Here is a 12,420-nt window from a genome sequence, read left to right on the forward strand (position 1 = left end):
AGAAAAGAGCAATAGACAGGAATGGCTGCTGTGTTTCTGTCTGACTAATATACTTTTCAACTAAACAGGGTTGTTTATTTTGTAATTTAAACTGTCAAAGTGGTGACTGCACAATTTGTCCATACATAAAAAATTATGCTTCTCCTTAAGGCAGAGGAGCAAAGTGGAAGTTGTGCAGTCTAACTGACAGTATTGTGCATGATATGGCAGCTATACAACATCTAAGATGGTGTTAGCAGGCCCTACCCTATGCTTTTACTAATTAAGATTTTTAAAGAGTTATACTAGTCAAGAAATGCAACCAAGTCCTTCCTTCTGTCACAGCATACACACCTATTGACTGCACAAGACTGTAATTTATACAAGACCATATAAGACACTGACCGTAATTTATACAAGAGACTTGCCAACCAGTCTCTGAGCAACTCTCTCTCGCATCTTTACACACCTCCTAAAGATAGGAAACCCAAAATTCTCATCTTGACTTCGTTGTGCAATCATACTATAAAGAGGGAAAATTATAAAGTCCCTCTTCCTCTTCTCCAAAATTTCATTTTCTTTCTCTATTGAATCACAACATGCTCTGCCAGATAATGAAACTGCAACTACAGTATTTCCACTTGCTTTGGCACTAAAGTAGCTTTTGTAATTCACACCATCTCTTTAAAATTATTTTACGTTCAACATCTTCACTGAGCATTTTAGAGATTATAATAACAAATGACATCTGTTTTAAATTTTAAATGTGGTTCAGTAAAGCACATCCAAACCTGAGGCAAAGAGCTCAAAGAATACTTAATTTTCTCTTTAACATCACTTGATAATCAAAATTACTATGCCTGCCTAGAAAAGTCTCTTTTGCCAAAACTTTCCATTTGACTAGGGCCTGCAAAGCACCAATAAAACATCGTGTCCTAGCACTTGAACATAGTGCAAATCAGTCACCCCAACGTCAGCCTATGCCATTTTCTCTGAATTATCCTTAAACATGGGAAATTGTATCCACAAGTCTCTCAGGCAAAAAACCCCACACCTGAGAGCAACACTGCCAATGGGACAGCATTGGTAAAGAGAACAAGGCCACTTCTTTAAGAAATGATGACTACTTTGAGGTATGAAAGGGAAAACAAGGGCATCAGCCTTTGGTACCACTTGTTAGCCAAGTGGAGACAGAACTAAAAGTAGAAATACAGCAAAATTACATCTGCTCATTATGCAGGCAGCTAGAAATTTAGAACTTGGAAAAAGCAAAACCCAACAACAAGAAACTCTGAGTGATCTTGCTGTGAATTAGCTATTTCACTGGGTAACAGTACTTGGGGGGCCTATGCTTGTTCTCAGGAGATATTTGCAAATCCTCCTGCATATTGCTTGATTTCCAAGTCATTCAGCAATACTCTACCAGCAAGTCTTCTTCAAGCACTACTGTTCTACAGCTTAACATTGTATTTTCATCTCAATATGGACTGTTTAATTCCTTTTTGTGCTACCAAAGGTAGCAGATTTTCTCAGCTTTCTCTATTCTTGTGGGGGAAAAAAAAAAAATAAAAAATTTCCCGTCTTTTTCTTACCCTGTTTGTAAATTTTGTAGACAGATCTTTCATATTAAAGGTTTTATGGCACACTTTTGGAGAAAGAACGTCAGCCTGAGAGTGTCTAACAGAACCCATCCCATCAATTTTCACAGGTGCCAGGGTCAAGGGACAAGCGGCACTTAAGAGAAAACAAGTACATGGAAAATAACTTGCCACAGCAGTCTTGCTGTCTCATTGGAGCCCTCCCTGATAAACCAAGGCTGAAGCCCCCCTGAGATATTTTAAAGACATTTACAATAAAACTATGGAATAAAGCACAAGTACCAATACAAGCAGGAGAGTTCTGCCCTTTAACAATAAAAGGGGTAAGGGTCAAACTTTCTAAAGTCATACAACAAATATTAATGTAGAGCATACAGGGAAGAGGATGGAAAAAAGAACAACTTTCAGCTGCATTGCTTTGCAAAATCAGTTTGCAAATATATTATGCATACATACAGAGAAAAAAACCCCACTCTTGAACAAAAAACACCCCAAACAGTGCTTAAAGTATGTTCCATAGAAGCTAGTCTGATTAAAAAGGGTTTAAAAAAGCTGACAGAAGCTGTTTTTCCTTTATTAAGTCACATTTGCTTATTGATACAAACCATTACAAATCAAAATTAATTATGTCAAGTAGAAACAAGCCACACCTGTTGAATCTTATACATAAGCCTCTGAATGTCAATTTGCCAATAGCTTCAGCTTGAAGGACGAAAAAATCAAGGGCCACAAGAAACCTTCTATGAAAGGTTTGCCTTTCAAATAATCAATTTGTAGATTCCCACCCTTTCAAAAGCTTCTTTTTTTTTAACAGAAGGACTTTGGAACTTTTGCATTCTAACATATATAGCTGAATACTATTCAAATGGCTAGCATGATTTTTGTTTTATATATATCTATACTTGCCAGACTTCAGCTCACAACAAAGCTGACGCAGAGAGAGGCAAGTTAAGTTTCCCACTGAGAACAAAAACGCATTTAAGGCCTGAGGTGAAGGCACACCAGGAAAGCAATCCCAATCGGAGGGGAGGGATTGCATTACATGCCACACCCCAGGATGGGCACAGCTCGGGGGCTGTGTAAGGGCGGAGGGGGCGGTGGCCGCGGTCCCCCGGCGCTCTCCAGGGTCCTGCATCACTCCGGGCACCACGGCAGACCCAGTCCCTGGGAAATCCCAACGTCGAAACAGGCTGTCAGGAAGTACCTCTTCGACATAAAGAAATAGGGGATAAAAAAAAATTTTCCAATTCCTTTAATTACCAAGCGAAATAAACTATTAAATAGAATAGCAATAGTCAAGTTGTAATCTGCAGAAAAGCGCTAAAAAGGATGGATTATACCCACTTCAAAAGAGCATTCAAGTACTCAAGTAGTAATGAAAGTATATACAATATTTGTCCAAGGATATCTTGAGGTCTAGTAAGAAATCTTTAAGCAAAGGAGTCACCTCCTTTTAACTCTTCCACCAGCAGCCATGGTTGCAAGCTGTTCACATAGGAAGCGTTTTCCTAAGCTCCCATAAGACACAAAGCTCACTCAACTTACAAGTTACTGCAGCCTGAAACCCTAATATTCACTTTAGAACAAAGTTCTATTTGCTCCTACATCAACCTCTACTAACCAAGTAATTAACGTTCATTAGCATTTACGATATATCAACTTGTAAGCACTCTCTGCTGAAACCCTGTGAGCTTACATTTGTTTTTATGACAAATCCAAGCCATTTTTCATTTGTATAAGACACCTTTACTTTTCAGCTGCTGACTCACTCTAATAATTACTAGAGCCAGGAAATTATTCCTGAAAACAATCAGTATTCTGTCTCTTTGCTGATTTAAAGCAGCACTCAAACTGTTTTGGCAAATGAATGGCAGTAGATTCATTGTAGGACAAAAACAAAAAGCCTAGAGAGCAAGACAAAAACTGCTGGAGAGAGACCTAGAACCTAGAGAACATAGATAGGCAATATCTCTCTGGTTCTCCTCCACTTCTCTCCCCCCGCCACCCAAAAATGGAGAATCATTTGTAGTTGCCTGATCCCTCTACTGGCAAAAGAGGGGTGTGGATCTGATAGAGAGAAGATTCCAAAGAGATGACAATTCTGTTGTGAGATAGGCACCAAAACCAGCTTCAAGAACATGAAGTCCACCTATCTTAGTATCTGCTCTCAGGAAGTACACAAGCAGCTAGTTTTGAGGTGACAGAAAAAATCTATTATCTCTGTATCGGTTCTTCACTTGTACACTACCATTTATAGGAATCTGCTTGTAACTACAAGCATATTTTCAAAAATACCTAGAACCAGCAAGGCAAATATGTTTTATCAGGTATTTTACACAAAAATGGCTGTCATGGGAGTAGCAGTTAAAAGAACAAGAGGTCTTCACAGTCATAAATACTGCAAGGAAAACCAAGCCAGTACAGCTGCAGACAGCTGTCCTGTCCTCTTCTGCTCCTGCCTGCTTCCTTGGTCTGGCACAGCCATCTGTAAAACTTTGTAGTCAAGTATTCTAGAGAATTAATTCAACTGAAAATAACATAAAGGAAAAAAAAAGGAAGGAAGAGTAAAGATGACTTTGCTGTAGTTTAGTTCCCCAAATTCCCAAAACAAACCTCTGTGTTGGCACCAGGACAGGACTGTATCTCCTCCCAACAGTGCTAACTCAGCATGTTCAAAGCATGTCCTCAGATTCCTTCATTCTCTGAAGCCTGCATCTCACACTAGTTGTAGTCAGCAGGCCATATAAAGAAAACAGGTGGATTTTTTTTTTTTCAAAACTGTGAAAGTAGTAAATTGAAGAGGAATAATGTGAAGCAGACAACTCCCAAAAGCACAGAGCAGCAGCACAGGGCTCGCACAGCAGCACTGCTGCAAGTTGGCCCATGTTTCTGCTGTGATAGGAAGGTCAATAAGACCTTTTCAGTGTCAAGTCTTGACCTCCACAAAGTTTCAATAAAAGACACCTTAACAAATTCAGGCAAAGCAGCTTGTCATTTGAACTTAGTATCTTTGGACCCTAGAACTCGAGAACAACTTCATAGTGACTGATTTCCTACTTCTCTCGGTGCACTGTCTCCCTTCCCCAGCTACACTGTCCTTCACCACCGTGAGGCAGGGTAAAGCACAACATCTCAGAGGGGTCTGTTACTCTCTACAGGAGCTTTCTGGGCAGCCTACATTTCAGACAACACACTCCATCTTTCAGGCTAAGGTGAGTGAAGCCCAAGCAATTCAACATTCAAGTGTTTGTGGTGTCATAAAAGGTCCCATTTCAATTTGCAATTTATGTCTCCTCACTCTACCATAATGGCATTTTTTCCATCTGTTCATTCTCAGAAAAACAGAAATACATGCATAATGGAGCTTGAACAAATTTTCTAAAATAACTGTTAGGCTCTGAGTGTGTTTGCTCGCTCTGGTTTTGAAGGTTGGCTTCCAAATATTCACTGTTCACAGTAATGCTTCAAAACAGCAGTTCTGGAGGCAGAAAAACACAGCCAAACTTGATTTCAGAGTGATTTGGGGAGTTTGTTTTGTTTAATTCAGGTTCTTATCTGATTTCATGGGTCATTATCGCATTTTTGGTGAGGCTGAAAATATTTCTGAGAGCCCCCTCACATTGCTGTACTACTTTTACTTAAAATCCCAATTTAATAAACACTTTTTAAAGTCCGTTTGTCAGGGTAAAGCTACATCTGTGCGTAACACACAAGTAACTATTAACTACTGATATAGGCTACTCTCATTAAGAAACATGCCCTTAAAACTGGAACAGACAGATACAGTTTCAGAGAAATGGCAAAGGTCTTAAAGCACAAGCTACCAACATTATGAGTCTCAACATTTGCATTATTCAGCTCCTGCAGAATATCAAAATATTTTTGAGCTTAGAGAGTTTACAAGGCACCAAAGCTCATTTTTAATGTGTGAAGGCAAAGGTAAAAATCATAACTTCCTTTAAGTTTTTTTTTGAAAGGGGGTAAAAGTTAGTCTTAAATAAACTTGTATAGACAAAGATTTTTTCAGGAAGCTCAGTTTTAGAAGAAAACTTGAGCAAGAGTTGGCAGAACACACAGATCAGCATTATTTTAAAGTAGAAATCAGATTTGCTTCAGATTTTCCTCCATTATTTTGTTCCCTGTGCCTTGATTGAGATCCCAATCAGATGAAAAAAAGCTACCCTACTTCACTGTAGGATTCATTAGAACACATTATTTCATATACTTCAAGTATTCAGCACAGAAATAAAACAACATGTACCTAACAGAATTAATTACTTTAAAAGAAATTAATCTTGCCTGTAGAAACTGAAACAGAAAACCCCTTATAGCTTGACTTAAACTGTGTGTTCATTCACATGAGAGCAGCTGACACTGCACCACAGTAGCACAGAAAAAAAGCACACTTTACACACCCATGACCCCACCAAATACCAGAGGGAACCTGAAACTGGTCATGTTTAAGTTCATCAAACTTTGAACCATTAGCTCAAGATTTAACACTCCAATCAAAATCAACACAGTAAAAATAAAGGCTGATTTTTTTCTACTTGCTTTCCATCTCAGAAACCATAACTTTAAAAATTCATTAAAAAAAACCAAACATGCACAGACTGAAAAAATTGCTTACATACCACCTCCTCCAAAAACCTCTTAAGATATTTTCCTACAAACCCCTTGTATTTTGGATACTCAGTTTTCCATGATGTATCTAGGTATGCTGTTCTTCAGACACAGAACTCAAATCCTCTGAAAGTTAGAAGGAAACACCAACTCTAGTAAGAGACAAATCAGCTTGATGAACAATGTGCTTTACTCAGAATGACTACTGAATAAATTAAGAAAAAATTAATTTGCAGTTGTCTGCCTCACGTAGACCTATATAATGCTCTGTTTCCAGAACTCACGCATCTTATTCTGTCTCACACATCCTCCAAGGTACACTATTAGGTTTTATTCTCAGGTTTCTCAAAATAATAGCCCTTCAGTACCTAAGAAACTGTTTAAAGCAAGTTGTTAAAAGCACGTTTGTCTACTTACACTCTGGAATACACATTTTAGCTATGTTAGTTTTGTCCCAGCCATCCGTAAATTATTTTGGAGCAACTGAGTGTCATGCGTAAACAGTTTGGTTGTTTCATAAACCCAAACAAGTCTCTTCTGAAGTACTGAAACAGCGGAATGCTTTTACACTATTTTCGGTGAGGAAGAGTGAAAAAAAGTTAGTCCTTACTGCAGCAGCACATTGAAGCCGGCAGAAATGAGTTTTTTATAAGAAAAGGTAGAATTGAGCGTTTGGACTCCCCCCACGGTAACCATTGCCCCTTCCCTGTAAGGGAATTACATGCGATCACCATCCATCGCCACCAGAGGCCGCTGCAGGACACCGGCAGGGCTCTCCCTCCATCCCAAAGGAAGAGGCACAACACCAGACTCGGCTTTCAACAACCTCGTACTGAACACGCTTTAGCTCTCCAGAGCGAAAAGGAAAAAGCAGAAAGATTCTTTAAGGGTTCCTCATTCCACTGGAGCAGCAACAGTAAAATGTTTTTGTTCTTACTGTGATCCCGCTCGAATTTCAAACACAGCACCATTTTACTTTATGCTACAACCAGTTCCTGCTCCGCTGGTCAACGCTCTTTCTGTGTATCAACAACATAAAACAATAAGGTAGTGATAAAATGAGAAGTTTATTGCGGGACAGGACACAAAATTGATCATGCTATCTATGAAAAAATTATGCAAATCTGAACCAGAAGGAAAGCACTGGTGTTTTATGGCACACCACCATTTGATTGGACGAGTTTGCAGTCAGCACTCAGCAGTGCTTTTAGGTCTCCGTATCGCTGCAAAACGTTCCCACTATTCTATTACCAAGAGTTCAGCCCCAGTAAGTAACTCCTAGTGAATCAGCTTTACACAGAGCTCCCATTAGTGGGAACAGAACATTATTTTTAAGAAACAAAAAAGAAACCAATGCTGGCCTTGTTCTGAATTGTTTTTAATGAGCTGAATTTCCTTCAGCAGCAAACATTACCTGTAGCTACACTCTGACTTCGAGTTTCTCACCAGGCAACAGACAAAGTAACCACATCATCTTTTCAAGAGTGGGAACTTCACACTTCCAGATGCACAACTTCATAGAATCATAGAGCCTTTAAGGTTGGAAAAGACCTCTAAGATCATCAAGTCCAACCATTAATTCCGCACTGCCAAGTCCGCTGCTAAACCATGTTCCTAAGTGCCACATTCACACATCTTTTGAATGCTTCCATGGATGGTGATCCTACCAGTTCCCTGGGTAGCCTGCTTAAATGCCTAACCACCTTTTCAGTCAATAAACTTTTATTAATATCCAATCTAATGGATATTATGAAAAAATTCAATGGCACAGCTTGAAGTCATTTCCTTTCCTCCTGTTGCTTATTACCCAGGAGAAGAGGCCAACCCACACCTTGCTACAACCTCCTCTCAGGTAGCTGTAGAGAGCAATAAGCTCTTTCCTGAAACTCTTTTTCCTGGTTAAACACCCCCAGCTTCCTCGGCCACTCCTCATCAGACTTGTGCTCCAGATCCTTCACCAGCTCTGTTGCCCTTCTCTGGACATGCTCCAGCACCTCAATGTCTTTGTTGCAGTGAGGGGCCCAGAACTGAATACAGGACTTGAGATGCGGCCTCACCAGTGCCAAGTACAAGGGGATGATCACTGCCCTGGTCCTGCAGGCCACACTATTTCTGATACAAGCCAGGATGCCATTGGCCTTCATGGCCACTTGGGCACAGCACTGGGTCATGTTCAGCCGCTGTCTACCAGCACCCCCACATCCTTTTCCACTGGGCAGCTTTCCAGCCACTCTGTCCCTCCGCCTGTAGTGCTCCATGGGGTTGTTGTGACCCAAGAGCAGGACCCAGCACTTGGCCTTGTTGAACCTCATACAGTTGTCTTGGGCCATTGATCCAGCCTGTCCAGATTCCTCTGCAGAGCCCTCCTACCCTCCAGCAGATCAACACTCCCACCCAACTTGGGTCAGCTGTGAACTGACTGAGGGTGCCCTTGATCTCCTCACTCAGATCATCAATAAAGATATTAAACAGGACTGGCCTCAAAACCAAGCCCTCAGAAACTTCACTTGTGACTCGCCACCACATGGATTTAGCTCCATTCATGACCACTCTCTGGACCCAGTCATCCAGACAGTTTTTTACACAGTGAACAGTACACCTGTCCAAGCCATGAGCAGTCAGTTTCTCCAAGAGCATATGAGAGACAGGGTCAAAGGCTTCAGTAAAGTCCAGGTAGACAACATCCAAAGTTTTTCCCTCATCCACTAGGCAGGTTCACCTGGTCATAAAAGGGGATCAGGCTGGTCAAGCAGGATCTGCCTTTCCTAAACTCATGCGGGCTGGGCCTGATCCCCTGGTTGTCCTGTACGTGCCATGTGATGGCACTCAAGATGATCTGCTCCATGACCCTCCCTGGCACCAAGGTCAGACTGGCACACCTGTAGTTCCCCAGATACTCCTTCTGGCCCTTCTTGTAGATGGGCATCGCATTTGCCGACCTCCAGTCACCTGGGACTTGTCTGCTTAGTCAGGACTGTAATAAATGATTCAAAGTGACTTGGTAAGCTCTTATGCCATATCCCTCAGTACTCTTGGGTGGATAACATCTGGTCCCATAGACTTGTGAGTGTCTAAGCAATGTAGCAGGTCAGAAAACATTTCCTCCTGGATTACTGGAGGATTCTACTGCCTGTTCCTCTTTTCTGCCTCAAGGGTCTGTGTATCCTGAGGGTAACTGGCTTTATTATTAAAGACTGAGGCAAAGAAGGCATTCTATACATCAGCCTTTTCCTCATCTGTCTCCCCTTCCTTCCCATAAAGGATGAAGAGCCTCCTTAGTCCTCCTTTTGTGACAGATGTATTTGTAAACAGGTTTTGTTGTCTTTTACAACAGTAGCCAAGTTAAGTTCTCATTGGGTTCTGGCCCTTCTAATTTTCTCCCTGCAAAACCTCACAACATCCCTGTAGTACTCCGAAGTTGCCAGACTCTTCTTCCAAAGGCCATAAACTTACTACCCACCTGTGCTCCTGAGTAGTAATGGCCTCCCTAACCCCAGGCCCATGAGGCACATCTGACGCTGAGAGACGGCTCACACACCCACTGAATCAATTAGGTCAGAAAAGACCTCTCAGATCATCGAGTCCAATCGATGACCAAACACCATCACGTCAACTAGCCCATGGCACGAAGTCCTACATCCAGTTTTTCCTTAAACACCTCCAGGAACGGCGAGTCCACCACCTCCCTGGGCCCGTTCCAGTGTCCAAGCAGCTGCCCGGGGGCCTTCGCAGGGCGCTGCTTTCCCCGGGAAGCTCCACGCTGTCCCGGCCAACACAACTCCGGCACGGGGCCAAGCCGAGCCCCGCACCCCTCCCGTCCCAGCAACAGGCTGTGCGGCCGCTGTGCTGCCTGCGGAGCGGCCAAAGCTCTCCAGAGGCCGTGAGACACAGCCCGTGCTCACCCCCGCGCCCGAGGATCTGGCCCCGGGACGAGTGGGGCATCCACCGCCCCTTCCCCGGGGGAACCGCGGAACGCGCAGGCGCCAAGACTCACTCCTCTCCCGCGCCGGGAACACAGGACACTTCCGCTTCCGCCCGACCCTGGGCCACGCCTCCGACCCCGACCCCGCCCCAACGAGGACCGTCACGAGGCCCCGCCCCTTATAATGACCACGCCCCGACTCGGAGGTGGCCCGAAAGCCCCGCCCCTTCGTTTTAGCCCCGCCCCTTTATTTTGACGTCTCCCTTCGGCACCGCTCCTCGGACCCCGCCCACAGCGGAGGGGGCGGGTCCGGCCGCCGGGGCGCCCCTCGCGGTTGGCCGCGAGCGCTCTCGCGAAGGCTGCGATCCGGAAGCGGCAGTGGGGTGGTGGGAGGCGGCGGGCTGGGGGGAGCCGCTGCGGCCGCCCGTGGCGGCAGCGCCCGCAGCAGCAGCAGCATCACCACCACCACCACCATCATCACTACCATCACTACCATCACAGGGGAGCGGCAGCGGCCTCGGCCCCGGCCCCAGCCCCACCAGGAGGGGCGGCGGCGGCCCCGCGCAGGCTTTGCCGCGGCATCACCCCGGCAGCGGTCGCGCCGCGTCGGGCTGTAAGATGGCGGCGGCGGCGGCGGGCGGGGGCGGCAGCGTGAACCCCTTCCTCAGCGACTCCGAGGAGGACGAGCCCGAGGAGGCGCGGGCCGGCGGCGGCAGCAGCAGCAGCACCGAGCCGGGCGGGCCCGCGTACCCGCAGCCGCCGGCGGAGGCGGCGGGGAGCCCCGAGGAGCTGCCGGGGCTGCGAGCGGCGGCGCCGGGCGATGCCGCCGCGGGGGCGGGGGAGCCGCCGCGGGTGCCGATGGACGCGATAGCGGCGCAGCTGCTGCGGGACCAGCTCCTGCTGACAGCGCTGGAACTGCACACGGAGCTGCTGGAGAGCGGCCGGGAGTTGCCGCGGCTCCGCGATTTCTTCTCCAACCCGGGCAACTTCGAGCGGCAGAGCGGCACGCCGCCCGCCGGCGGGGCCCTGGGCAGCCTGGGCAGCGGTAGCGGGCTCGGGGGAGCCGGCGGCAGGGAGCCCGGGGCCGGGCAGCTCAGTAAGTGACCCCGGCTCGGGGGCGGGGGGCTCTGGGCGGGCGCACGGGGCCGAGCGGGGATGGCTCTCGGTGCGGCTGGGCGGCCGGGAAAGGCGTTTGGCATCGCTTCTCCTTCTAGTCATTCCTTGCTGCCTGTAAGCTGGGTTTGGGGAGGCTGTAGGAGCAGGCCGGCCTGGGGCTGAGGAGATGGGCTGCCAGAACCGGCGTTACCCTGGTCCCGCAGGCGTGGTTTGATTAGAATACCGTATCCCCGTGAACGTCACGAGTGTTTGCTAAATGTGGAAGAAATGCTAAGGGATGGTAATTTCAGCCTTGATTCTTAGCGGTGTCTTCAGTGCCTATTGCCAAGAGATAAGTCATACGGCGCTAGGAGAAGGAGGGGGCTGTTAAGCCGTGACATTTGAAGTCTAAAAACTGTCAAAAATGGGGTGTGAGATGTAAAAACGGGTACCAGCATGCTATTTCTGCTGATGCGTCCAAAGAGAGATATGAGTTTCACAGGTCTTGCACAACTAATACGATGTTTCCTATAATTAATGCTGCCGTGTTTACCAAGTGCCTCCAGTCTCTGGATCACCATGTTGGGATTTGGAGATGGGGAGCAGTAAATGAACTTGGTTAGTACAACTTTAGGGAGCAAAAGCAATGCAGATATTGGGATGAACACATGGCTGACCATAAAGGCTTTTGAGTTTTAATAGTAGACCACATGGCTTAGGATAAAATTCCTTGTGTGTCTTGTCAATGTTACTGTCAAAAAATGTAGAGTTCTAAAAAGGAGGCAGCCTGTGGAAGTGGCTTTGAGAGAGAGAAGCTGCCCAGCCATCTGACCTTTGAAGACTTAATGAACTCGTGGGAAGGTTTTGAAATGCTAGGAGTTGTGGGCAGCAGACAGGTTAAAGACTTACTTATGTGTATTCTAAGATACCTAAAGGCATTTTGTAAAAAGTCCTGTATTTTTGTTTCCTTTAAAAGTTCCTAATGCTGCAAAGACATGCAGTTACACTTAAAATTTGGAAATAACTAATAGTGTCTGGATGACTGGGATAATTGGAAACATCCAAATTTTCAACTTGTTAATGCATTTCAAGATCTTTTAAAAAATCAATGGCTTTTTTAAAAAATTCCTGCTGTGTTGTTTATATTCCGCTTATCTTGTTTATGAATAATTAGAATTTCATACTTGACTTTGTCCAGCTGAG

The 12,420-nt window shown here is 45.3% G+C and overlaps 2 protein-coding genes across 10 annotated transcripts in view; one reads left to right on the forward strand and one right to left on the reverse strand.

The window, feature by feature from the left end:
• The window catches only part of PIGN (phosphatidylinositol glycan anchor biosynthesis class N), a 102,375-nt gene extending 92,141 nt beyond the window's left edge, over nucleotides 1-10,234 (reverse strand). For 4 of the 5 annotated variants that reach the window (XR_003530039.1, XR_003530040.1, XR_003530041.1 and 1 more), the window contains exon 1: nucleotides 10,103-10,203. The gene's annotated coding sequence lies outside the window, so the exon portion shown is untranslated. Of the gene's footprint in view, nucleotides 1-10,102 lie in introns of all 5 variants that reach the window. The other variant, XM_027657483.1, reaches the window with a different exon arrangement.
• A 364-nt stretch (nucleotides 10,235-10,598) lies between these two features.
• The window catches only part of RELCH (RAB11 binding and LisH domain, coiled-coil and HEAT repeat containing), a 75,388-nt gene continuing 73,566 nt past the window's right edge, over nucleotides 10,599-12,420 (forward strand). For 3 of the 5 annotated variants that reach the window (XR_003530030.1, XM_027657458.1, XM_027657459.1), the window contains exon 1: nucleotides 10,601-11,218. Coding sequence is in view for 3 of the 5 variants with exons in the window: in XM_027657458.1 (XP_027513259.1) it covers nucleotides 10,741-11,218 (478 nt within the window). In the remaining 2 variants the exon portion in view is untranslated. Of the gene's footprint in view, nucleotides 11,219-12,420 lie in introns of all 5 variants that reach the window. The other 2 variants (XM_027657463.1, XR_003530031.1) reach the window with 2 other exon arrangements.

This window comes from Corapipo altera, unplaced genomic scaffold (genome assembly GCF_003945725.1).
Source record: "Corapipo altera isolate COAL_440 unplaced genomic scaffold, ASM394572v1 66, whole genome shotgun sequence".
NCBI lineage: Eukaryota > Metazoa > Chordata > Aves > Passeriformes > Pipridae > Corapipo > Corapipo altera.